Raw genomic sequence first — 26694 nt, forward strand, 5'->3', positions numbered from 1 at the left:
CCATACATCTGGTTTACTTCCCTCCTGATTTATGAACTGCGATTTGTAAAACAAATAAAGGACAGCAGTAAATTAGGATGGAATGTCTCTTATCAACCAGCGCAAATGGCCTTAGAACCAGAAGGTGTCAACGTTGAGGGAATGGTTCGACGAAAGTATCAAAGTGGTGACTTTCCCACGAATTCGTGGATAACGATCAAACACTGGGACCTGCATTTTCCGGGGAAAGAACACCACCCCTCTCGAAGCAGAGACCAGAACCGTTTCTCATCTCGTCGCGTTAAAAGCAACCAGTGAACTTACCCGATTTAAAAGACAGAATAAAACTTTACTAATTTCTGACGCATCTCCTCGCAAATTGAAATCTGCACACGGGCATTATAGTCAATAATCTAATTGCTAATCAAACCCTGTACATCAACTAGTCTGTGATTAAATTTAATGTCATGAGTGTAACAGAGTTTCTGTGCCCTCCCGAACCCTTGGATCTCCATTATCTCATGACGGTAGCCCGTCTGGTCTTTTGAAAAAGTAAGGAACCCCGCCAGCGTAATTAGATTATTTCGTGGATGTCTAGTGAGGCAGTCACTACTACTGTTAGGCAGGAACTCAGGAAAACCTGCCCTAAGAAATACGATTCATTTTAATTTATTTGTACAAACTAACACTACAGCAATTGTTCAAAATGTCGTCCTTGAACTTTATCACACTTGTTTGAATGACGTACATGGTTTCTGCGAACGACTAAAAATTTAATAATCGTTTTGAGCGACTTTAAATGTCGCAATGATTTGGGCAATCAGGTCTTGCTCTTATTCTACTGGCTCCTCATAAATCAGAGACTTTACATATCATGATAGAAAGAAATCGAAAGATGTTAGATCGGGTGACCTAGGGGGCCACGGAACTGGACCATTTTTAGCGATCCAATGTTGCCAGAACTGACGATCCAAATACTAACAGGCTTGAACGGAAAAGTTTGCAGACGCACTATCATGTTGCACCCACATTTGCTGTCGAACTTTTAACGGGACATTTTGAAGAAGCTCCGGCAGGACGTCTGGTACGAAACGCTTGTAGATGGGCTCCGTTAAACGATTGCGCAGTAGCTATGGCCCAACCAAATGGTCACCAGCAATGTTGGCCAATACATTAACAGACCAACATTGCTGGTGACTCCCTGGAAATATCGCATGTCAATTTTCTTCGCTTATTTCTACTGTTGAATATGCCATATCGTGTGAAACTAGCTCATCCGTTCATAAAATAAAACATAAAAAATTGGGTTGCTCGATAATCTGATGAAGAACCCATTGGCACAACTGAACTCTTGGTTGGTAATGGGCTGGAGTTAAACCTTGGATTTTTTTAAAATGGTATGAATAAAGTGATTGCTCACGTAATACCCGCCAAACAGAAACGTTAGCTGCATTCATACCCTGCGCAACTTGACGAGTGGTAGTCGAATATTTATCTGCAACTCGAAAAGGAACCTTTTCCTCAAAATAAGCTGTTTTTACTGTTCTTTTTTATACATTTTATGTTTCAAAGTACCAGTCTGAGTAAGTCGTCGATGAATTGCAATAAACTTTTTGCACCCAGGATGTTGCCTTGCAAGATAGTGTTCTCGATAAAGTCGCTCAGCAGCTTTTGCGTTGCAATTTGTTGCTTCATATGCCAGATGCGCATCTGCCAGTTCTTAGTTGATGTAGTTTTTCATAGAAGACCGATTACTTTGCGAACCTTTTGAAATTTGAAAAATCAACGAGTAAATGTGAAACTAACGATTAAGTTTTTCTATTATCAGTCTTGGCTAAGATAAACATTTAGCAAAAAATACTTAACAGGTACATTAAAGTTCAAGGATGACATTTTGAAAAATTTCTGTAGCGTTATTTTGTACAAACAAATTAATATAAAACGTACCGAAACTCGACAAAACACATTTTTGCACATAACTGATAGACATTTCCGCACAGGGATCAGACATCTTCTATTGTTGCACTGAACAATCCCTAGAAGTTTGATCCCAGAGTTCCGAAACACCTTATAGAAGAAGCAAGAAGATTTAATAAGGCATTCGCCTTCGTTCAGGAGCAATATGGACAATCTTCCAGACTTTTGCGGTCCATTTTTCCAGCGACCAATGTTTAAAATAACGAAACGAATCGATATCAAATATATTGCAGCAATGCGTGGCCCTATTTCCGTCTTCCAATTTTGGAAACTCCATGACGTCAGAAGATACATTATTCGCACATTAATTTTAGAGCAAAAACTTTGGTTTTCGAGTAAAATGTGACTAAAATTAAGTACTTCAAAGGGACTTATTCCCCCATCTCTGACACTAACATCTAGGCCCTTAAGTTAATCTTACTTGACGACAAAGTTTACGAGAAAACATTTTAATTCAGTCGCTAATGAAAAGTCGGGCTGTGCCTGAAACAGACACCACAATTTCAGAGAGGTTTCCTGAAAAGTTCTTTGTTTTCCCTCTGCTGTTTTAGGTCCTCATGGACCGGAAATTGGGACTTTCAACCCCTTTTCGCTTCGTTACATGGCAAAGTCGTAGATTGTATCCCGTTGGGACCTAATTTGTATCAAAAAGTGTTTAAAATTAAACTAGATTATATTGAAAAATACTGCAATCCACATTTTTGATTAACATGAACGCGTAGTTGCTTGGAATGGAATCTGGACCAAAAGCAATTTAATACGTCAATGTGGAAATGTGCAGATATTGAGTTCCGCTATACCCGATACAATGTAATGGCAAGCAGAGCAAAGAAGGCAGACACTTTGAATATTTTCTGCATGAATAAGTAAAATATTGAGTTTCTTCCATTTGTTTCGGTATCTCAAATATTCCTACGAATCAAAACTTTTCTCAAGAGTATTTTTACATCTAACCGTTCAATTAAGAAACTTTTTCAAGTCATTGAAGTGGGAATTGAAAGCTCGGTTTAGCCAGTAATGTTAAGCGTTTCTAAAAACTCGAGATTTCCAGGAATAATGTAAGTCTGGATGGGGGAGGTGCGCAAAGCGTAGCATGGGGAAATCTTGATAAACCTTTACGAAATTGAGGAGAACAACCCCAAATCCACGCGGAATGTTCCAACCCGGTCAATTTTCATTTAAGGAGACATTGAACTTTTCCACTTTTTTCCAAATATCTCGTGGGTAATAAATCAATTCTATACATTTCAAATACCTGCGCACAATCGCTCACTACATCACCATTCACCGCCTCACTTTCTCTCACGCTTCACGCCCTAAGGCTGCGTTTCTTAACCTCCAGTTAGCCACTCTCTATCCTTCAGTTAATCTTAGCCGGGAGGTTACAGTGTGCCACTTTTAGCGCTGACGGAAATTTCGAGGTGACCCTAGCGACCAAAGCCACAATTTATCACCAGGGATTGGTCGAATGGAAACCGCCCGCCATCTACAAGTCGTCGTGTGAAATTGACGTCGAGTATTTTCCGTTCGACGAACAGACATGCGTACTGAAGTTCGGCAGTTGGACGTATGACGGGTTCAAGGTAAGACAGCGGCGTCCCCTGATTGGTGGAGATTTTTTCAGTTTTTTTGCAGGTCTGAGTGGCGCGCTGGTTAAGCGTATTTTGCCTATTTGTAGGTTAGGTTGTGTTTTGTATTGTTGTTATTTGAGAAAAAAGTTGCCTCTATTCACTTATGAATCTTATTATAATGCGTCGTTTAAATGCGTTATTTCACTACTTTAATTAAGAAAATTTAATATTTCTTCCATAGATGTGTGGGTGTAAGTCAAGCGTCGACGAGTTGCCTCTGACTTGGTCTTCACACGTGACACCCCAAATTAATTACTTAATATGTTTATAATTAAATACGATCCTCGATATCGAGTGATTATAATGAAAATTTGATGGCCAATAGAGAATATTTTGAGTTTATTTAATGAAGTTAGTAGTCGATTTTTGTAAATAATGAAGTCTGTCTGCAATATGTTTTTAATGCGGTTTATCCCAATTTCTTGCCCCGTAACACTTACTTTTGATTCGGTCCTAAAAATTTCAAGGGTTCCAATAAAACTTCGAAGCTTTATAGAGGAAATTCCGGAAGTTCGAATTGAGCTCAGTTGGTTTGTATAAGTTATGAAGTTCGCTTACAATAAAGATTTAACGTCGCTTATCCCATTCCTCTCACATTACGAGTTAAAGGTGTTCTCTGATGTCTATTCTTGTTTGGAACTTTATTAAAATTAAGGGAATTTTAGTAAAAATTTTAAGATAGGAAATCGAACTTAGTTCGTGTAAGTAAGGAACTTTGGCTACAGCATTTGTGTAATACAAGCAATCGCTGCCAGTTCACATCTGAATTTGGAGAAGCAATCTTACGGCCAACCGCGATAAGGCCCCTAAAATTTTAGAGATCTTTGTAGGGTTTTCAGAGTTAATCGTGAAAAGTCTGCACTTTCAAAGAGAACTCAACTGATTTACCTAACTTTTATGCATTTCCTGCAATAATATCTTTACTGCAGGGCACAATCATAGTGGAACTTGAAAATTCCTTGCAAGAGATATTCGTAGTTTTCATAATACAAAGAAAATGTGTGATCCTTTTAATTTTCATGATTCTATTACACAGTACTTCTTGTACAGTAAATTAAAACAATCAGTGGCGTGGCTTGTCCTTAACCAGAATTACGAATTATTAAAGTCTACATTCTTGGTGTCAGATTTTGACCGATCTTTACTTCATACTTCTTCGTGATACGTTACTACGTTGTCATAAAAAAACTTCTTAAATTTCGCCCATTATACGAGGGATCTGGGACATTGGAATTCAAAAAAATGAATTATGCAGTTGGTATTTAAATGAAGATACGAATTTTTTTTTAAATTCAAAGCGGTTAATATCAGACCCTGTCTCAGTGCAAGTCGTTTCAAACACTGTATGTTACCCCACTGGGTCTTTTTGACAGTAGATTTTACAAATTTTAGCAGTTTTCAAAGGAGGCTCGGGACGTTCGAATCGGAAACAAATCAGTGGCGTAACTTACTTTCAAATGCAGTTACGATATTTCGAAATATGCAGGTTATTACAGTCAGATTTTTTCCTGGCTTCATCCGATTTACATTTTTTTGTACTGAGGCGCTGATCTTCCAAAATTTTTCTAGTCGCTTGTTAAGGAGACTTGAGGCTTCAAAGTAGGTATGAAATCAGTGCCGTAGATTATCTCTAAACTCAGTTACGAACTTTTTAATTCCGCGCAGTTGAGGGCAGACATAACAGCTGTGACACTTTTAAAACGTTCAGGTTAGATATTTTGGACACCCTACGATGATTGCCTTCAAAAACAATCTTAACTTCATGTATAATACGGAAACTACCACAACAATAAAAAGCTCTCATCCAATTTGCCTAAAACGAAGCAAGGCAGGATAGCAAACATCAAAATGGTTAACATGCCAATCGATATCCATTACTTTTCTGCTGCCAGCGATTGAAATGGGATGAGGCTTTAAAACAATAATCGTTTTAGGGCTGAGTGCAAATTGGATTTTTCTGTTTCCAGTGGCTCAATATTGACCCACAAATCGGCTCTTACCGAAATAATTGTTTCCCCCCTTCCACAGCAAATCAGCAGCAAAGATTCTTTCCCTAAAACTCCGAAAATGCACTAATTTCAGTTTTATTCAAACTCCGGAGATTTTCTCGGAATTTAAGAGCAATGGGAATGGTCCACACAAACTTCCATTGAAGTCATAAACTTTCCTAAAAGTTAACCCAAAGTTTTCTGGAAATCTGATTTAAGTTTTCTTCTCCGGGGTAATTGTGTCAAAATCGGGAAATTTCAATCACATTAAAATTCCAATTTTTCACCAAAAACACAATTCTATTGCAGACAAACTCGAATTACGCCAGTATTTCCTAATATTCTCGCCAGTCCTGCACGTAAATTTCAATGTAGAGAAGTTTTCTATGCCTGGAAGATTTGCGAACCAACTTCTTTAGTTTCCTTACAGAAATCGGGAGTTGTTTGCCAGAAAATGGAGAAAAATTGCAAAAAGGTGAAATATATGATGGGAATAATGAAATAAAGCGGAAAGTGGTGTGTTGTGTTTGACTCTCGACTAGAAAAAGTCAAAGAATTATAGTTCTTTGCGATCTATTTTGATTTCTTTACGATTCACTAGATAGAACTTCAAAAGGTAACGGAACTTTGCTTTTTTAGCGTAAAGAAAGCTCCGCAAGGGTTCGCGTCTACCTAAAATACACGGTTGAATTGGTTTTCATAATAACCAGGGCCTATTGAACTAAGCCTAATCTTATCGCCTATAAGTCGTATAACTTTATCGGTTGGAGGCGATTGGACAAATCTCATCAATCAGGTTATATTTGCGTTTGTCGGTTGGGCGCCTCCTCTACGGCAGTTGGGGCGGTTGAGCGTTATCATATTTGAAATGTTCGTTTGAAATAACCTGCTGGTCCTGTTAAATTCTTAAGTGCTCGTGAACCAAACTTTCGGCTCGCCCTTGACTGAACAAACGTAAACCAGAATCGCCTTTAAATAAATCCAGATTTCCGCAACTTTCCAGCTGGAAATTCGAAACACTTAGGTGGCAAGCGTTATATCTCGCCTGGAATTGCCACCACGAAAGTTTTATGAAATCTAACGGTAACACCATTAATTTCATGTCATAAACACGCGTTTTACCGGCTTAGGGACCTATCGAAGTTAGTAAATAATAAGGGAAAGTTCCCTGAAGAAATGGAAACAGTGTTTCCGGTGCTAATGCCGGTCGATTAGGTCTTAATGCCGGAGCATGCTTCTGACACATTTATTGGTTAGCAGTGCCTGTAAAAATATTAGTTTTATTGAAACTGATTACTTTAAAATTAAAGGGTGAATTGGAAAGGTTGGTACATGGACCGGTGAGTAGACCACTTGGTACCTGGGAGGTTCGAGTCAACAATTTCAATCGAAAATTTGACATGAAAATATAAGTGAAGGAAACTACAGTAAAGCCAAACAAATATCAACAAGAATATCTAGGTCGTTGTAAAATCAAATACGAGAAAAACCCGTAAAAGGACCAGAAAATAGAAAAAGTCAAATTCAAAGCATCTAAATGGATCAGTGACACCAATTGACTTTAGTATGCGTTAAACTTTAGAAATTTCGAAAACTCTGAATTGTAAACATAACTTAGGGAAACACCAAGATTCATTGCTTAGTAGAGGCTGTAAGAGAACCATTTTAAGCTGAACCATATCTTGTGATTCCACCAATGCCTCGTGGCCGATAAAAGGGCTTTACCAACTTTCAAAAAAGAGTTATTTCCAAATGGTATTCTTTGCAGCGCTGATGGAAACTATGAGGTGACCTTGATGACGAAAGCGACGGTCTACAACAACGGACTGGTCGTCTGGCAACCGCCAGCGGTCTACAAGAGCTCATGCGCAATCGACGTAGAGTTTTTCCCATATGATGTCCAGACATGCGTACTTAAGCTGGGCAGCTGGACGTACGATGGGTTCAAGGTTCGGACATTTATCCACCACAGACTGGTGCTCTTTGTACATTGAAACATGTGGTCGTTGTCAGTTTCATTATGCTGTAAAATTTGGCCTGTTACTTTTTTTTGCGAGTCGGAGGGACGGAGGGAAATGGGGCCACCAAAACCGGAAAAGATCCGCGAAAATGTGCTTAAACCGTGTTTAAACACGACACCGTTTAAACCATGAACCGGTTTAAACAATGTTTAAATACATAAAACGTGAAAAAGTTCACTTTTTTTTTTTCAGAAAAAAAGAAATTTAATTTTGAAAAATTTAAATTTCGAAAAAAACGTTTCTCTTTTGTTTTGGTCGCACCCATTTTCGTATTTCGAACAAAATCTGTAATAAAATCTTAAGTGTTTTAGAATAATTAAGTTGCTCCCTGTATATATTGAATGTACACAATTTTGGGAAAGGTATAAAATATCAAGTGGCATCGATCTCTTTTCACTGCAATAAGTGAAGAGTTTCTTTAATCCACTGGAACTATTCATCTCTCATTGCATGATATCTGTACTTTCAAACGTATTTTTCTTTTATCATAATTACCAGTAGGTCGCTGTGGTATGCATAGAACTAATTAATCAACAGGTAAGTTGAATGATACTGTTTTCAGCTTGTGGAGGCTAAAAAATATGTTTCTATAGTGTTTTAGACCTCAATTTGGAATCTTTTTGAAAACGACGCGGCTGTAATGATTAGGGGCGCTAGCACGTGTGTCCATCAATTAAACCCATCAATTTTCAATCAGTCCCGCTCCTCTTTGACAATCCATAAAATGAATCCAAATCCACTGCTTTCACAACTATTATTGTTCCATATTACACTTAAAACTGCAGCTATGAAAGCGGATGAATACCGCCATTGCTACTGCCAAATCGAGCAAATCGCATTCAAATATCATCTGCATTATCGCGTTATTCTTACTTAATGCAAATTTCGCCTTAAAGCCCAATTTCTATAATGGCAATTAATATATCGTGATTCTTGGAACTCAATCTCTGTCAATCTTAATGGTATAATCGATAATTACGATAAATAATTCTGGCCCGGCTGCGACAAAATGAAGTGTTTAATGGACTTAGTAAAGGAGAAACTGCTTCAGTCGCATCGCAATCAATATTCTTAGTGGTAATGAAATCCAATAAAAGTCAATTTACAGCTTTGAAACGGACACTTGAAAAATTGGCAATTAAGTTTGGTTTAGAATGAAAACAAGAGGGGACATTTCATGGGCATGGGTATGGACCATTCGGTATGCGTAAATGTTTAAATCTCTTACATCGATGTCGAAATTAGAAAAATACGGCCTCAAGTGGTGGGTTGGTTGGAAGGACGGGTCAATGAGTGAACTGCTTGAAACCACTAATGTCCAAATTAAAAAGATATTAATTTAATTTGCCAGTTTTAGCAGAAAGTGTTGTTTTTTTATGTACCCAACAGATAACAAGTATTTCATCGAAAATCTTGAAGACCCATAGCCCGACGAAATTTCTTTCTGGCATTTTTTCAACACCTGCGATGGATATCGCCAAAGGTGATGAAGCGGGAGGCGAAGTGATCTAGCGAACTTTTCGACGATGACAAGCCAACAAAGCGATTTTCTGTCGTATTTATACCGTAAACATGCGTGCACATATGCGCGCGCAGGGATGAGAGGGCCAAACGATACTCGTAGCGCTCAATCTCTTTCGCGCATGCTTACAACTTGAGTTGAGGCCCGTAAAAGGAGTATAAAACTAGGACCAAACGGCAAAAAACTTATTTTGCTCCTCGAAATAACAAGAATAAGGCCATAGAGACCTTTAAACTAGACAACAAGTTTAATAGGAAAGATAAAGTTAGGGTTCTAAACGCCGACTAAAGATGTGTACTACGTCACGTATATGTGGTCCAGTTATCATCGAGAAATATCCGAGATCACTTTGCTCATTTCGTACTCGGCGTTGATGATAGCGATTGCAGGCGTGCAGAAAGAAATTTCCTTTCATACGTTATAAGCTAGCAAGCATTTTAAAGTATAGTTTTTGCGGTCAAAAATGCCTTCTCAGTCTGATTATCATGAGGTTTAAATTTTCCTTCAGACTGACTTCCAAGGAACGTTCCTTGAAGCGATGAAATAAATTAGTGAATGTTCATTATTTCCTGGACAGAATGTCCAGAGAAAAATGTATCATCGCTCCTTGGTCAGGGAGCTTTATACACCTAATAGGCGTTCCTAAAAATGTCTCCCCCTGCACACATAGCATTCATCTCATTGTAAAGTGCGAAAAACAGAAAAATTGATTAAACATCATGTGTAAATCTGTCAGCGTCATTTAGTGCATTCATAGTCTTCAAACAAATACTCGAAAAATTGGCGATTATTCTTTTGAATTGGTAAAATTTTTCATTGCCAGAAAATTTCATTTAACGAATTTTCTCTAATTTTTCTCGTCGTTGACGACATACAGATTCCCTGAAAGCTGAAATATTTCAACGAAGACGTCCCAGATTTCCGTGATATCAAAATAAAGGCTCAACGTCTGTTTTTGAAGGAAATCCGGGATGATGGTATGGGAAACACGTCGCGGCTTGTCTGACCGGAACAAAGACTGCAGTCATGGGGCTGATAGTTTTAACAGATTGTCAAAAGTCAATCCTGTCAGCAATTGCTCTTTCAAGCGGGTTTAATTGAGTTTAGTGAAGACTCAAATTTAACGTTGAATTTCACATCAAACGCCAGTTGATGAGTAATGAATTAGTATAAACATAAACATGCCGGTTTGCTGACCATCTTCCAGCCGTGCTGATCAATCTAGTCACCATACGTACAGGCGTTTGGTTTCGCGGTTCCTTGAGTTTCGGATCTGTTTCTGAGTTTTCGCGACTTTAAGACAAAATACGTACATCAACCTGTATGAATTTATTCAATAGTCTGCATGAACATTTAAGTTTCTTCTTCCATTAGATTTATCCCGCTTTTTAAGGTCAATTGCTTGAGAACTCCATGCAAATGACGAGTTTTAAGTCAGTTTCATGCATGCCAAATCATAACTCGCATGGCTCAGTTAGAACTTTCTTACACCAACAAAAATTCCCATCAAGATCACTTTTTCAATCGACAGTTTGGGAGTAAATTTTGCACTTGAATCTCGACCAGAGATTGAAAAACTGGCCCCTCTACTGACCCCATTAACCGTATTAGCCAAGTACATGATACATTTTATACCTTTTCCATGCGGGAGTTGTTAACTGGCATATTGTTACATGTTAGATTGTTAGATAACCAAGTGGCATTGTTAACTAGATTGTAAGTAGATTACTACACGCTTTAGTAAATACCTGCTGTACATAAACGCAAGCCTGATGTGATTTCAGTTACTGCCTGATGTATAAAGTATTTATATAAGAGGAAGAAAGATATATGACCTCATTAAGGGGTCCAAAATCGTACGAGAACAACTCCTGAGGGTCCAGAAGTTCTTTCTTGTTTGTTCGTTTACATAGGCATGCGAGTTACACAATTCAGAATGAAAGTAGCAGTTTTTGAGAGGATGCCATAGTTTAGTCAGCTATTCATAGTTGTGCATTTCATGTCATTTACCTGTTTACATGCATATAATCACGCAAAACTCACATTTTCTTCATCATTACACTGTTTTGTTTGCAGATAAGAAAGACGAAAATTATATCCCTACTGTGCCTAGTTAGTAGCAAGATGGCTCAAAAAGTGTAAAATTGTATAAGCTAAAAGAATATTACAAGAAAAGCCTGTGATGGGGCCGAGAGGGGCCTCTGAAACTGCCCGTCACTAACCAAGCCAAGTTCAAAGTTTGCGAAACGGACAAGTGTCTATACCAGTCAACACTGATATCCATAAAAAGGTTTAACTGGACTAGTGACTGGGCACCACTAGATTTTATGTTAGAAAGAAGTGGAAAAATTGGAAAAATAACTCTATAACATCAAAAAAGTCTATTAATCTTTCTAAATCAATAAAGCTCTCCAAATGGACAAATATGTAGATCAGCAATAAGCCCTACATCTTTCCCTCTAAATAAATCGAGGAGACTTTCCCAACGATTACGTCAAAGAGAGTGCACTCAGAGTGTTTATTTTTGGTGTTCAACAGTGTATCCGCCCAAACAACGATTCGACAAAATTGCCACTTAACAACCTGAGCATGGCCAAAACCTAGAATTTACCAAATGACTCCCAAAATTGACCATTAACAGGATGTTCTTGTCCGGACCACTCTGATTTTGAGTTTCCAAGACACTGTTTCGCAGAAACAAATATAAACAATTGGATATAACCCATTGTTTAGCGAAAGCCAAGCTCTATAAATAGGGACAAGTAACATTCTAGGAGAATTGAAATGACTTACCAGGTATTCCACACTCTAAGAGATCCTTATAACCGTTACAAGTTCACAGTGCCATGAAGCATTGCATAAGAGGTATCTCAGGTGGATAGAAATGGCAGTTGTATCTGGAGGAGGAGCCCGGGTCTGCGGAGAACTTTCTTTGCAAAAGTCCGCAATTATCATACCAACGTCTGATCTGCTTAGCAGAGGAGTAAGAGGGCTAAAACGCCTAAAGGGAACATCCCTTAAAAAGATGGTGGGATTCATAAAAACTAACCTGAACTAGGCTGAAATAACCAGTAAGGTGCCACAATAGACCTCACATCGCAGTGGAGGACTATTATCACTACACCCAACCCAGTGCAATAGATTACAGATGAGGACCAGTTAAGATAGGTATACGTTTAACCTAATGACCTTAAAATTTGAATCTAAAATGGAAAATATTTAGTCTTTAGTGTACATAGAGGACCAAAAGTTTCGCATAAATTTATGAAAAATTGAAGGGATTACATCTAAGGTTTGAACACATTTCATGTATCGTATCCATGTCTAGATTCAATAGTTATTAAAATATTTATGCAATATGGCAATTAGAATGACCTGCTAGATCGCCTGACTTCGTTCCTATAGAGTTTTTATGGGGTTATTTGAAACCTAGAGTGTATTTAAATAAACTCAACAATACAAAAGAGTAAAAAACTAAAATTACTCAGGAAGTTCGAGATATACCCCTTCAAATGTTAAAAAAAGTTCTTGAGAAATTCGAATTACGGCTTGCCCATTATCAGGTTATATTTGGTTAGGATTAGACCAACGGGACACACTTGAAACATTTTAAATATTAGATTGTAGTAGTTTATATTGTTATTTTTTAACTATCAATAATTCTATTGTTTTATCTTTATTTTGTTTTTTTTCAAAAATAGTTCAATTTAGATATGGTTATCTTACATGAAATTTCTTCAAAATTTTTTAAAGAACTCATAGACATCATAATACATTAGATGGGGTTCCATAAAAAAAATTAAAGAGTACATGAATCTACAACATGGCTGACCCTGTATATTACATAAAAAAATAGAAAACTAAAAACAATATTGGACGTGTTCCAGCATTCTTATGAAAAATATTTCCTTCAATTTTTAACGAATTTATGTTCGGCTTTTGGTCCTCTATGTGTAAATGGGTCAGTGAAATCAGTGCGATCACTGGGCACAAGTAAAATTTGCTTTAAAGAAAATAGAAAATTTGGAGAGTTAAAACAAGTTTGGGAAACTATAATATTCTTAAAGCAGAGGAATATCGATTGAATATTTCTAAGGACTGTAACACTCCAAAAATACGAGAAAAATCTGCAAATGGGTAAGTTTCTGGAGGAGCGTGTAACCATGAGTGTTAATGGAAGAAATTCTGGTCTAAACATGAAAACTTAAATGATAAAGATGAGTCGGAAACGCAACAACAAGAAACATTAAATCTAAAATATCAATCAAATCGTGCAGAATTAATGGGAAAGAAGAAAAAATATTTTGGAGAAATAAAATAAATGTCTGGAAACGAGTGATCCAATAAGCACAACAACATATTTAAACAGCTTCACAGTTTATGAATGTATAAGTAAGTAGATCTTTTTGACACCAGTGAGGTTCCAGATTTCAAAAATGAAAAATTCAAAACGTTAAAACAAGTTTGAGAAGAAAAAATAAGTTTAAAACTTTACAAAATATCAACTAAAATTGAAAAATTTGCAAGTCTATATCGAGATGTAAAATATAAAAATGGTCTACAAAATAGACTTTAATTTTCTAAAAAAATCCAAAAATAGATAGAACGTTAACAAGTTAACCAGATTCCTGTTAAATTTGACACATGGACAAAAAATCTCATTCACATCTAAAAGAATGTGGAAACAAGACGGAATATTCGTATAAGACTGATTTGAAATGCCTGAAGCTGGTTTATTTCACGGGGACATTAGGATTTATTGCAAAAAGGAAAGAACACATATGAGATTACCCTGTGGGATGGGTCTAGATGGTCGTAAAAAAGATTTTATATATGGTTTTATTTTCGTTAAATCGGCAATTTTTAGTTGGAAGAAATGAAAAATTCTAGAATTCTGCTAAAATTTTGATGATGCATTAATATACAAAAAAAAAAGAATAACAATTAAGTTTGAGACGATTTTTTTAAGGGATAATAGGGATTTCATTCTTTGATGAAAATTAAAAAAAAATTAAACAATAAATCTTAAAGAGGATTTGCGTGAAGTATCGAAATCAGCAACAAGGAATTCTTTTAATAAATTTAAGGCAGAGTCCTAGAAAAGCTTAAAGATTCCACTAAAATTTGCAAAAAAGTTTTAAAATGGGGCTTTTCAGTTCGTCTCATTGTTCATTCATAAATCATAGCTTCATCACTTCTTCTTTATGTTTTCATATTTCTTCAATAACTCAAAAGAGAAAAGTTTATTTTTTTCTTTGCTCTCGAAAAGCTTTTTCCAACTTTGGGTACAATTTAATATTTTATTTAAGTCAAATTCGTGTTACAACAATGTATATACCTACATTATATCAGAAGTTTTAACTGCATTTATATAGCTTAAAATTAGCTTTATCTAAAGGTATGTTGTTTTCGTTTTTTAGATTTTTAATTGCTGAAAACATACTTTTAGACACATCCAATGCTGAACTAAAGTCGTTTTATGTGTGATTTAGTACAATCTAGTTTAACTTGTACATAAATTGTGTAAAAATTGTACATAGGCTACCAAACATACATGTTTTTGTATATCGATGTGTGCGTTTTATTGACTTTCATTAGTACTATGCTAGGCATTATTATGACTGTTTTTTGACATTTTTTTCTTCTTGTTGTACCGATTACTGGCAAAATTTTGATTGATTTTATTATAGCTCCATGATTTTTCAGGTGGATCTCCGACATATGGACGAAAAGGCTGGAAGCAACATTGTGGATGTTGGCGTGGATTTATCTGAGTTTTACATGTCTGTGGAGTGGGATATCTTGGAAGTTCCTGCAGTGAGGTAAGATTTTTTTTAACTATTTAAAAGCAATTCTTTCGTTGTGCTTTGATCCTTCCAGGTGAAAAACCTGTAGATCTTTATTTCTCCGCCGGAAGACGGGAGGATTTTTACGTTACATTCTGTTCTAAAAACGGAAAAAAATTCAAACGTTCCTCTTCATTAAAGAAAAACAGGAAGTATTTCTGTTTCTCAACCTTTTTCAAGTGCCAAATTAAAATTTTTCCTAATTTCCACGCCTTTGTATAAAGTTTTCTTTAAAAAATGTTCCTACTTCCTTTTGTTACGAGAATTCATGAAAAATACTCCCATGTGTCTCCGAACTATATTTCACGCGTTAATGTAACTGAAAAATATACTTTAACTGTGTTTAAAAGGTCACTTTTCACACTCAACAACTGTGCGAAAAGAGCAATTTTCAACTTTTTGTTAATATAGTTACAAAAATATTTTCGTTATTTCAGAAACGAAAAGTTTTACACGTGCTGCGATGAGCCATATTTGGACATCACATTCAATATCACAATGAGGAGGAAAACCCTATTTTATACCGTCAATATCATCATCCCATGTATGGGGATATCGTTCCTCACAGTGCTCACATTTTACTTGCCTTCTGACAGTGGAGAAAAGGTAAGTTGGTACTTAGCCCCCAATTAAAATATAAACTTGGTGTAAAAGAAGTATTAAAACAAGCTTTTTCGAAGTTCTCCTAGCACCAGGGGGTTATCGACTAAGGGGGTTTCATTTAGTTCAATTGAACTTTTAAAGATTGATGGTTTTTTCGAACACCTAAAGAACGTTGAAAACAAATGAGAATGTAAGTAGTTTTAGAGATATTAAATAATAATTCTAAATATATTTTGTTGTAAAATGAAATTTAAAAATACGTAAATATGGTAAATAACCTGAACTACCCTGAACAAATCTAAAAAGAGATACGCCAATGGCTTTCAAATTTAACAGTAAAGAAGGCGATTGTAAGGTTAAACATTTTTAGCGGATTTTAATGACTTCAGTGACAGCACGAAAATGCTTTCAGGGGGTAATCAAAAATTACCCTTCATTTGGAAATCCATACAGATACGCCATTAAATTTTGTGCTTATTCGTATCATTAAAAAAATGGAAAACTTTTGAGTAAGTTCGACCAGTGGCGTCTCGAAATTCGTCATTTGGTGATACTCAAAAATGTTCTAAATCACCATTCTAATTTTTTTGGAAGATTGGTTACTAATTAGCCAATATTTTTGCGTGGAAAATTTCAGGATTCGATCCGGCTTTATTGCTATATTCCAGGTTAAATAGCATTAAAGTTCCAATACCTCAGAAAGGTGAATGTCTTAGGAGTTCGATTCGTGCTTGAACCCACTAATTTGGCAACCTATTTGCAAATCGACAAACCTACGAAAGGGGTCTCTTTAATACGGTTTAAGGGCTTTAAGGGCCAGATATTAGATTAACCCAGGGACGGAGTACCTTTAATACCTCATGGTAATCGCGAGAGAATTCTAGCTGCAGTGCGGCTCTGTGCTGTTGGAGATGACTATCCAAGGGAATCTTTATTTTATAACTTTGCTGATGAAGGCTGCTAAATAATGTATCGTTTTGGTTAGAGACCCAGAACTAGCTTTAATTTACGAGAAAAGTTTGCCAGAGTGACTGGAACGCATATGAAAAGACTAAATTCCGGAGGACTGGAATGGTTATTGTGGCACTATTTTTTTTATTGGAGTTTTGTTAGTGTTCCAGAAATGAAAATTTTCTTTCTGTCCTGAAAAGGTTGTAGCCAAAGTTAAATATTGAAGGAAAAGGCCACTGTCTCTAACTGACCACTCTAAGAAACGAGACGAGATCCGTCCCTGTATTTCTAAATGGATTGGATTTGGACGGTTTAGAAGTCTTTATACAATTTTACATTTCAATGCGGATTTGAAAAAGTCATGGCCGATTTGTGAAGGAACAAAAAGAGAACTCTGAATATTTGATATTCGATAGTTCCAACTCTTTTGACGCTTTGAGAAGCAAAAAGTGAGTATTTTTATTTAACTAAATTTGTCAACAGATCGGTGCATTTTGAAGTGAAAAAGAGAAGAAATTGGCAAAATTCAATAGCCGCTAGAGAATTCCAGAAATATCAAAATCTCTCTCGAGAATTACTTAAAACTGTTTGAAATCAGCTAAAGTCAGACTAAACACGAAAGAAAATAATACAATAAAACTTTGTAAGAATTATTGAAAATTTTCTAAAACCACAGGAGCTATACAAAAATCGTCAAACATTGTTAAAGACGTGAAAAAACCGCTTTTTAAGTGTACATTAATCAATATCTTCATAAATCAACTATCCGTTAAAATTTTCTCACTTATTACTAATTGAGAAACCCTGGTAACGTGAGTTGCCCTCTTATTTAATAACTTATGAGGATAACTGTTTGAAACGGATTTAGCCTTGCCTCTACCTTAGAAAGTCATTGAGTCAAGTGAGGTTAAATGGGTTTTAAGAAATTTACCTATTCGAATTTCATTGAGAAGGAGGAAGAGACATAGAAACAGGAAAGTACAGAAATTAATCATTACACGTTTTTCATTATGAGAATTTCATTCCCTTCCTAATCTTTTCATAAATCGATCTTACGACAGTGGAATTTTCTTATGAGATTCCTATTGCAGTCTTAAACTCATTTTTTCTAATTTTACGGCCCATTTTGCGGAATAGGGCCCTTTTCGCGATTTGGGAAATGCGTGTTCCTCTTATGAGATTTTTCTTTATTACTTCTAGTGGAAATACAGAAATTGCATCATTAGAGACAATTTATTCGGCTACGTGTGTTTTTTAGAGAAAAACGAGAGCGGAAATTGTCTTTTTATCGCATGCTTGTGCTGGTTCGTAATAAACTCGTTTCCAAGAGTAAATTGGGAACGTGATTTTGTAAAAACTCAGTTGACATTCGTTATATCTTCGTTAGTGCGTTTCATGTCACTCTTTTTGAATTGTTTTACCTCACTCATGGATGATGTGAAAATTTTTCGTTTATTATATCTCCTAAAGGGCACTTTCGCGATTGGGAATAAAGTCCATTCCTTCCCTGCTATTTCACGTCTTCGTTAACTTGATCGTCATAAATTACGGCCCATGAGATACTCCGGACCCTCGGCTACAAATTCAGTGACTGTCACATTCAGGAGAGCTGTCACCCGTACAATACAATGAATAAATTGGAACATTCATTTTATTCCGAATATGACTTGGGGGTATAATTGAAAACCCTCACTAATGATGTGGCCGAAAGTCAAGCTTCTCTGGGGGGGTTTTCGTCTTCACTACCCCGAATAAAGAGCCTTTTTCAGGGCAAAAAGCATCTAATGCGAGTTTGAAATTATTGTTTGCTTACATGCAAATACTTGGCTCTAAGTTTCACTTGACCTTTCATCGGTGGTGCAAAAACATCCTCCTCGAAACAGCCGGTAATGGAATACTTAAAACGGGCCATTATCAGCGAAGCCGCTTCATGTGGTTTTGCTCCTAGCCATTTCATTTATCTCTTTCCATTGAAGAAAAACGAAAGAGAACAAGACGTACAGTATCTTTAGTAAGAGGGTTTTCCTCCACTAACATTAATCTTTAATGCTAAAATATGCAGGTTTTTAATACCGTGGGCCTTTGCTCCTAAAATTAATGGACACTAAAACAGTGGTATAGATAGCTTTTCGTAGGTGCCTTTCGAAATAGAACAGAAGGAAATTCCTACCGAGATCGTTCCAGAATTGAGAAAAATTCTAATGCCCTTTAGCGAGAGTTTTAATTTAGGAAATTTACGAGCTTAAAATCATCAAATAAATTCCATGAGCTGTACAATGGCAGAAATTCCGATTTAATCATTTTCAAAGATATCCAAGGGAGCACTCGTCGAAATTGTGCTCGGATTATCTTTACATTTCTAGTTTTATAGCTGAGTAGTTGAGTTAAGTTTTTTCAGGCGCTGGCACGTTTATAGGGTTTACTGGGATAAAGATGGAATCAGCTAATAAAATTTTTGCCTTTTTTTCGTTTTAAGTAAGGCGATTTTCGGGACATATGCAATAATTCGTTTATCAGAGTTTAACCGCTATTTTTCAAAAAAGTTTGGCTTATAGAGCTGTTCTTAGATAACAGTTCTAGCCGTTAAGGGTTGCTTATAGAACGTTTATCGCCGGGAATTTTTTGGGATTTTGGAATTTTTCCAGCAACTTTACAAACTTCAATCACGATTAGTTATTTCCTAGAATCAGAAATAGTAACAGTTCTTAACTAGAATGATGGTTAAGTACGATAGAAAACAGCGCAACAAGTCCTGTAAAAAAATTTTTAAAATAATTTTCGTAAAAATACGACTTCATAATGCTGCATACTGTTTTTGAGAAAATCAAATTTTCTCTACCGAATTGATTTCTTCACCTATGACCTGACGTCAAAGATCGCGGTGGATCAGAAACTTTTAAATTGCATAAGTTGTAAAAATCCTGCTTCTAAAAAATGTTTAGAACTATTTTCTAATCATCGGCGAATCTAACAGATTACGCTTCTGATTTTTAAAGAAATATATTTTTAATTTGTAACAATAAATCAATTCTATCCGTTAAGCCTCTATTTTTCAGAAACAAAATTACCAATACTTTTGAAAATTAAAAAATACTTTTCGAATTTCTTCATACAAGGTGTTTCCGAACATACGGCGTAAATTTTATTGGGGAGTTTCTTCCTCTCTAACTCCTAAACAATTCCTATAAACACACGCTTAGAATTGCTCCATTTCCAAAATATAAGGGTGTTAAAAATAACCCCGGTATTTTTCGACAATAATTTTTTTAATTTAAATCTCGCCCTTTAGGTTGTCTAGAGTTTTAAAAATTTTCTATATACATTTTTCTTCACAATGAGATATATCCAGAAAAAAATTTGGGCCCCTTTTTCCGAGGGCTAATTACATCCACAGGACTTTCTGCTCGTTAGTTACCCATTTCATGGAGTTTAATTTATTATTCACTGATGAATAAAACACTCATAAGCCACGTTTCCCCCGCAAAAATTCTCGAACTTGACTCAATTTATATTTAAAAAATATCTCTGGTGACACTCCTCAACCGTTACTTTAATGAAAGCAGACATTCCTTGATGGGCCTCATCCTGAGACTCATTTATTTTTATTAGAGCAGAGGCTTTTGCGAATATCTGTTGCCTTTTAAGAGAACTTTGCTTGTCGAAAATAGATCTTCTTGTTGAATTTTTAGGGCTTATAGTGGATTTTCAATGAAAAATTGAAAAAAATTGGGAGGATTTTAATGTAAAATTTATTATAAATATCGATTAGAGGGCTAAATGAACAAGCGTGTTTCAGAAAATCCTGATGAAGAAATAAAATGGTTAAATTTACATATTTTTAAAATGAATTTTACTAAAATTTCGAGCATCTGCCTAATCCATAAATTAAAAACAATTCTCTTCAGAGTAAAACTCTTTAACACCGCCTCTGGAGATTTATTCAAATGTTTCCTTTATAAACCCAAAAAGTAAATTTCCACTGACGTTGATACGTAAAAGTTTTAAAAAATTATAATTTTGTACTTGAAATTTCCTAAAATTACTGTTGACTTAAGAAGAATCAGTAAAATATAATGAATTGATTTTTTTATAAACCTACAAGAGATTTATCATGAGGAAAAATTTCCAATGCAGTAGATGAGCGGAAATAGAAAAATTACAAATTTTAACTTGAAATTTCTTAAAATTACAATATATTAAGAAAAATTCATTCCAGTGTAACAATCACCATTGCCGCAGACGACTTACTCAACTGTTTTATACAGAGCGAGTCGCAACAGAATCAACACAGAGCAGATGCGTGTAGTGGAACTCAAAACATGACGATTTGTTTAATTTTTTTTTTATGACTGACTGTTGAGGACAAGATGTCCTCCGAAGTTGGATGATGAATTTCTAAAAAACTGCATTTTCCAGCGTCATCACACCGCAACCAAATTTGGAACACGTTTTATTCTTATCAACATCTTTAATTTGTAGAAATATAAAATCGATAGTTGGTCGATAAGGATGACATTAGAGATAAAGTAAAGTCTAAAAGCGTTGAGATTTTTTTATCTGTAAAATAACTAACAAATAAATAATACCATATAATAACAAACTTAATTCTAAAAGTTCTATTATCCTTCAAACTTTATCGAAAATCTTATTATTTTTGATAAAATTGAAGTTTTGTCGAATAGGACCAATCCAAGTTTAAAAGGATTTAAAGGAATTATCAGTCAAAATGTTTCGGTTTTTGACTGGCAAGGTATTTGTAATTCTTCAAAGTCATACAAATGACAATTATCCTAAATGTAGCATTTCATCATTGCATTACATTTGACTGGTAATCCCCTTAAATTCCTTTGAATTTGGTTTGGCTCTATCTCGCAAGACTGCGGTTTTATCAAAAATGATAAGATTTTCGTCAGATCTTGAAGAAGAATAAAACTTTTAGAATTAAATTTGCTATTAAATGATATTTTTCGTTTATTAGTTGCTTTACAAATGAAAAATGTCCAACTCTTTCAGACTGCACTTTACCCCTAATCCAACCCTTATTGAGCATCTGTAGACTTCACTTTTTTTCCAATCAAAAATATTGATAGGAATATAACATTTTGCAAGTTTGGTTAAGGTATTTTAATGCATTACTGAAAGATGCCATTTTTTAGAAATTTACAAGCCAACTTCAAGGGTCAACATATCCTATAGAAAAAAACATATTCAACAAATCGTTACATTTTGAGTGCCCCTACACATATCTGCTTTGTGTCGGTTCCATTACAACTCACCCTGTATAGCAATCTAAGTGATTAGACATGTCAAGGAACTTCAGCGACGTAAAAAATCTGCATTCTAGAAACTGCACATTTAAAATTTAAATCACTTTACGGATTGCGAAAAATCTCCAGTGACAGTCCTAATCAGTTTTGCGCTGCAGGGGCATTTCCTTGTCTTAATTTCTTCATAAGCTGTTCTTAAACGATTTTTGTTACTAACCTTAAAATCTTGTTTTCAATTTAATGTCTTAAATTTAATGTTTGGCGTGAGTTTCATTCTATTTCTTATTGCTTTTAGATACTTAGTTGAGTGATAACTGAATACGGTACAAACCTTTGTGTAAGCTTAGTTGCTTCATAATTATCAGCCTTAATCCGAGCTCAGTTTGTTATGAATTTTAAGCAAAAACTTGCCCTCATTTTACCTAAACTTATTTAGCTCTTTTGAAGTCGAATCTTTCTATTTCTTAGCATTCCATTGAGATTATCTTAATTTTTGAATTTTTAGCTCTCCCTGGGCTCAGTTGTCTCCGGGTTTCATGCTACTTCTTAACCTCTGTTTCATCACTTCTCTAAATCGTTTTATCTCCGACACTGGAGTTCATGCCCGCTTGAATATTTTGTTATGTTAAAATAAAACTATGAAGATTCCGTAAATTAAATAAAGTACAGATAGAGGGACAATTGGGTAAATAGCTAAAAATAGTTTAAAATGTTTTGGTTTTTCAACTATTTTGATCGAAAACTGTATTTCTGAAGGAATTTATAATAGATTTCGTGAAACAATGTCGAATTGATGGTTCGGATTCCGTAAATTCTGTTGATTATCGTTTGATTCCATTTGGAATTTACACATTTCGTGGCAAGCGCTTAAAGTCGATGGGGATGCAAATTAGAACAGGGGTCGCGAGCAAATGGGGGAATTTATCATTTGCCTCCACTGATTTACATTAGAGTTAATTCGAAATTAACCATAGTCTCTTTTGTTCCAGGTGACCCTCTCAATATCCATTCTAATTAGTCTCCACGTGTTCTTCCTTCTAGTGGTGGAGATCATCCCACCGACGTCACTGGTAGTACCGCTCTTGGGGAAATATCTCATATTTGCCATGATATTAGTTTCGATAAGGTAAGTCTTTTAACGTACAAAGTTTTGTATCGAAAAGTTTAATCCAATTAAAAACTAGAAGAGCAGCTTTTGAAATAAGAGGTTTCGAACATTCAAATGCGCTAAATTGCCAAACTTTCAAAAGTCCATTAAAGAGATTTGTGCAAGTAGCACTGGTCTATAAGTTGAAACTTTTGCTCTAAAAATGATATGGCAAAAGCGTGATATTTCGCGAACTCTCATCCCTCGTCGGTCTAGAAATTAACGCGCAATTTTAACGAATAAAACCAGAAAATCAAATATATTTCTAATGAATTCCTGCCTAATTGGTGAGAATTCGATGATTAATGTGATAACTTTGTTTAAATTTGCTAATTTGCCCAATTCATCCACCTTCAATCGACGCAATTGATGTTGAATTATTCTACTTATAGCCATAAATTTCCTTTTCGACCTATTCACTTTCGATCCTGCCTTAACATCTAATAAATTGAGGTTGAGAATTCGAGCACTATTCATTATGCCGTGTCATCCGCATATCGTAAGTTGTTTATGGTCGGACCATTAAACTTTGTGTCACTCTTGCAATTTACCATCGCGCGAAACAATCCGGTGTAATGGGAAAATTATAAAACCTCCGCTTGAGCACGTGAATATTGAGAAAAATATGGAAAGATCTACCCTGAAAAATGTGTTATCAAATATATTTAGAAGTGTCAATGGCAAACGTCAAATATTTGACAACGTTTTAAAGGTATATTTGACAACACATTTGCGTTATGCAGTATGTGCAGAAGTGTCAGAGCTAAAAAATAATGTGACAACGATTTGAACATACAGGGTAGATCTCGCGAAATTTATCTCGAATTTTTTTGGAGATATTACATAACGTATTTTTGTTCCCGCATATACCTAGAAATGGCAAAACTAAAAATAAAATATTTGACATTGTTTTTAAGATGCAGCCAATTGATGCCAAAAAAAATTCTAATATTTTATTACACCTCTCTCTGAGCACTCCGAAGAAATTTTATTCTTAAAATACTTAGAAGTGTTCTAATTTTCAAGATGGATCTCTCGAGTTCGTCTCCAATCAATTCTCCGATAATTCTTTCTGAATAATTCAATGCTTCGTTCGAGCTAGAGAGCTCTTCTGATGATATTTGAGCCTCTGCGGCACTTCATTCAACAATAATTCTGTCTCAAGAGTTGAAGCCTCCAGTTATGCCAAAATTGCGTTACCCCAGCCATTTTGCCTAGTCTGGAGTTCATGTCTTTCTTGGGAAAATGCAGACAGCACTGGCAGCATGTGATGATTTACATCACGGACATCGGTTTTGGCCTTGCTGGCGTCTGCATGCCCATACATCAGATACATCATCATTTAGCTCTCGGACGGAAGTCAATAAACAGGCTTCCTTTTATCTCCCTCCTGCTACATTACATGCACACCTCACAATGCTGGAAATATTTGGGACTCCGGAAAAGTTTGCAGCTTTGGAATTTTTCAAGAGAAGCTGGATCCAGCTTCGGCAATCCGGGAGGTATTTGACATTCTAGAAATTTCGGTAACTGTGCTACTTTTCAATTCAGCGCCCTCGGATCCCCGTGCTCACTTTCACCTACTATTTTCCTTGAACATTTTCTGCTTTCAGTGGATTAGCTGCAACTCAAATCACTCTGGAGATATTGACATACCTAGCCGTTCAGAATATATTTCAGAATATTTTCTTTCAGGTTAACGCCTGATCTTCAAATCACTGTTTAATAATAATAAATGGAATATGTGTCTAACCACCCTAGAAAGACTGAAGCTGCTAGTAATGAAGAGACCGCGGTCAAGAAGGACCCTGAATTGGAAACGTGCCGCCTTAAAGCTATTTCTCGATGTATTTTGATGAGAACAACCATAAAGCGAGTACTATAAGTTTCCATATTATTCGAAAAAAAGCCGATTATGTTGATGTTAGCTCTGGTTGTTTCGTATATCCTGAGATTTACGATTTGAGCTTTGACTGAAATATCTCAACAATTTATCCGATTTATTAACCTAAAACAAACTACACATAAATTAAATTTTTGAAGAAATTAGAAGATAATCCTAGAACACGAACGAAGCGAAACCGGAAGACCGTCTAGATTTTTAATATACCGGGATATAAATTGAGGATCTAAATCTGCAGATTATATCCGCCATCGTTTTAATTGAATGCTGCAATGAAAATATCTCCCTTGGGATTTTCTTTAGCATCCATTATCACATGTCTACATTTTGAGCAATCGCTAGTTTTTGCGGTCTGAGGAGCTGAACTCCGTAGATAGGGCAAACAAACTACTTGTGAATGTTTGCACTCTCGTTTTATCGTTCGTTCGGACTGTCGGAAAAGTAATTTTGTCTTAATTGAATTCAGATGGCGGAACTGTGAAAACACATCACGTTTCATTTAAATTGAGTCGAAACTTCTCCTCAAATGTTTCTAAAATTTGCAACCGTGTTATAAGCAAATCAGAATATTTATAACACAAATTAGGGTCTTTCAGTCTCGTTGTATCATGTCCAACGGTCTAATCAAACACTCCTCGAAGTAAAAGAAAACCTATTCTAGCTTCACATAGAAACGATGGGGGGGGGGGGAACAAGAGAGAAGGGGAAAGGGGTAGAAAGAGAAGGGAGCACGGGAGAGATTCCTAACTTTTCAATATGACTAGGTCTAAAAAAATATATGTGAAACGTCTGGATGTTTAATATAATTTTAGATGAGAGAGGAACATAAATTCAAATTGTGAAGTTAACTAACATCACCTGAGCTATTTACTACCCCATAGTTAAAAGAGTGAGAGAAAAACAGAGGGAGAGGGAGAGACAGGGGGAAGAGGAAAGGGGAGAGGGAGGGAAGGGGGAAGAGGGAGAGGGATGGGGCGAGGGAGAGAGAGGGTGAGGTGAGGGTGGGGGAGGGAGGGGGAGGGGGAGAGGGAGGGGAAGAGAGAGGGTGAGGTGAGGGAGGGGGAGAGGGAGGGGAAGAGAGAGGGTGAGGTGAGGGAGGGGGAGAGGGAGGGGAAGAGAGAGGGTGAGGTGAGGGAGAGGGAGAGGGAGAGGGAGAGGGAGAGGGAGGGGGAGAGGAAGAGGGAGAGGGAGAGGAAGAGGGAGAGGGAGAGGGGATAGAGGGGGAGATAGGTAGAGAACGAGGTAATGGTTAGTGGGGAGGGGGTGAGAAGATGGGGGGGATGCAGGGGGAGAGAAGACAGAGGGGGTGAGGTGAGGGATGAGGAGAAGGAGAGGGAGTTCTCCTATTTCTTCCTTTTTGTCTTCCAAACTGTTTGTAGACATTTTCGGTCGAAATCTTTACACTTGTCCAGAAGTGGATTCGATTTCCATATAGCCTTATAAGTTTTTCTTTACTTATTTACTATCATTATAAACAAGATACGGCACTGACTTTTTCTGTACATGCAAATTCCCTCCATAATCAGTGATTTGTAGAATTTCATTGATGAATTAAGAGAGAAGTGCTAAAGGAGGGACTGCGACTAAGAAATTAACAAAAATATCAATAATAATTCGAGACAGTTTTTATATATCTTAATTGCTTAATAAATTAAACGACCCACATTACTCACTCTAATGTCTTTTTCTCCCTTAAAATTTTTTCTACAGTCGACTGTTAGGAGAACGCGATTAGAGAATCAACAGATGCATGCTGGTGCGGGGACTGAGGAAAATGAATAAATCGGACATTGGCAACTTTGAGTCTATGTTTTTCTTGCTTTATTTAGATTTTTAACAGAATTTAGTTCTCTTGCTTC

General features: G+C 36.1%; 1 protein-coding gene across 4 annotated transcripts in view; it reads left to right on the forward strand.

Annotated features, from left to right (window-relative positions):
* Nucleotides 1-26694, forward strand: part of LOC136345282 (acetylcholine receptor subunit alpha-like) — a 156100-nt gene that overhangs the window by 106838 nt on the left and 22568 nt on the right. For 3 of the 4 annotated variants that reach the window (XR_010733117.1, XR_010733118.1, XM_066293418.1), the window contains exons 4-7: nucleotides 3359-3539; nucleotides 14825-14940; nucleotides 15402-15570; nucleotides 22775-22911. Coding sequence is in view for 2 of the 4 variants with exons in the window: in XM_066293418.1 (XP_066149515.1) it covers nucleotides 3359-3539; nucleotides 14825-14940; nucleotides 15402-15570; nucleotides 22775-22911 (603 nt within the window). In the remaining 2 variants the exon portion in view is untranslated. Of the gene's footprint in view, nucleotides 1-3358; nucleotides 3540-7343; nucleotides 7525-14824; nucleotides 14941-15401; nucleotides 15571-22774; nucleotides 22912-26694 lie in introns of all 4 variants that reach the window. The other variant, XM_066293419.1, reaches the window with a different exon arrangement.

Source organism: Euwallacea fornicatus, chromosome 19 (assembly GCF_040115645.1).
Source record: "Euwallacea fornicatus isolate EFF26 chromosome 19, ASM4011564v1, whole genome shotgun sequence".
In the NCBI taxonomy this organism is placed as follows: domain Eukaryota; kingdom Metazoa; phylum Arthropoda; class Insecta; order Coleoptera; family Curculionidae; genus Euwallacea; species Euwallacea fornicatus.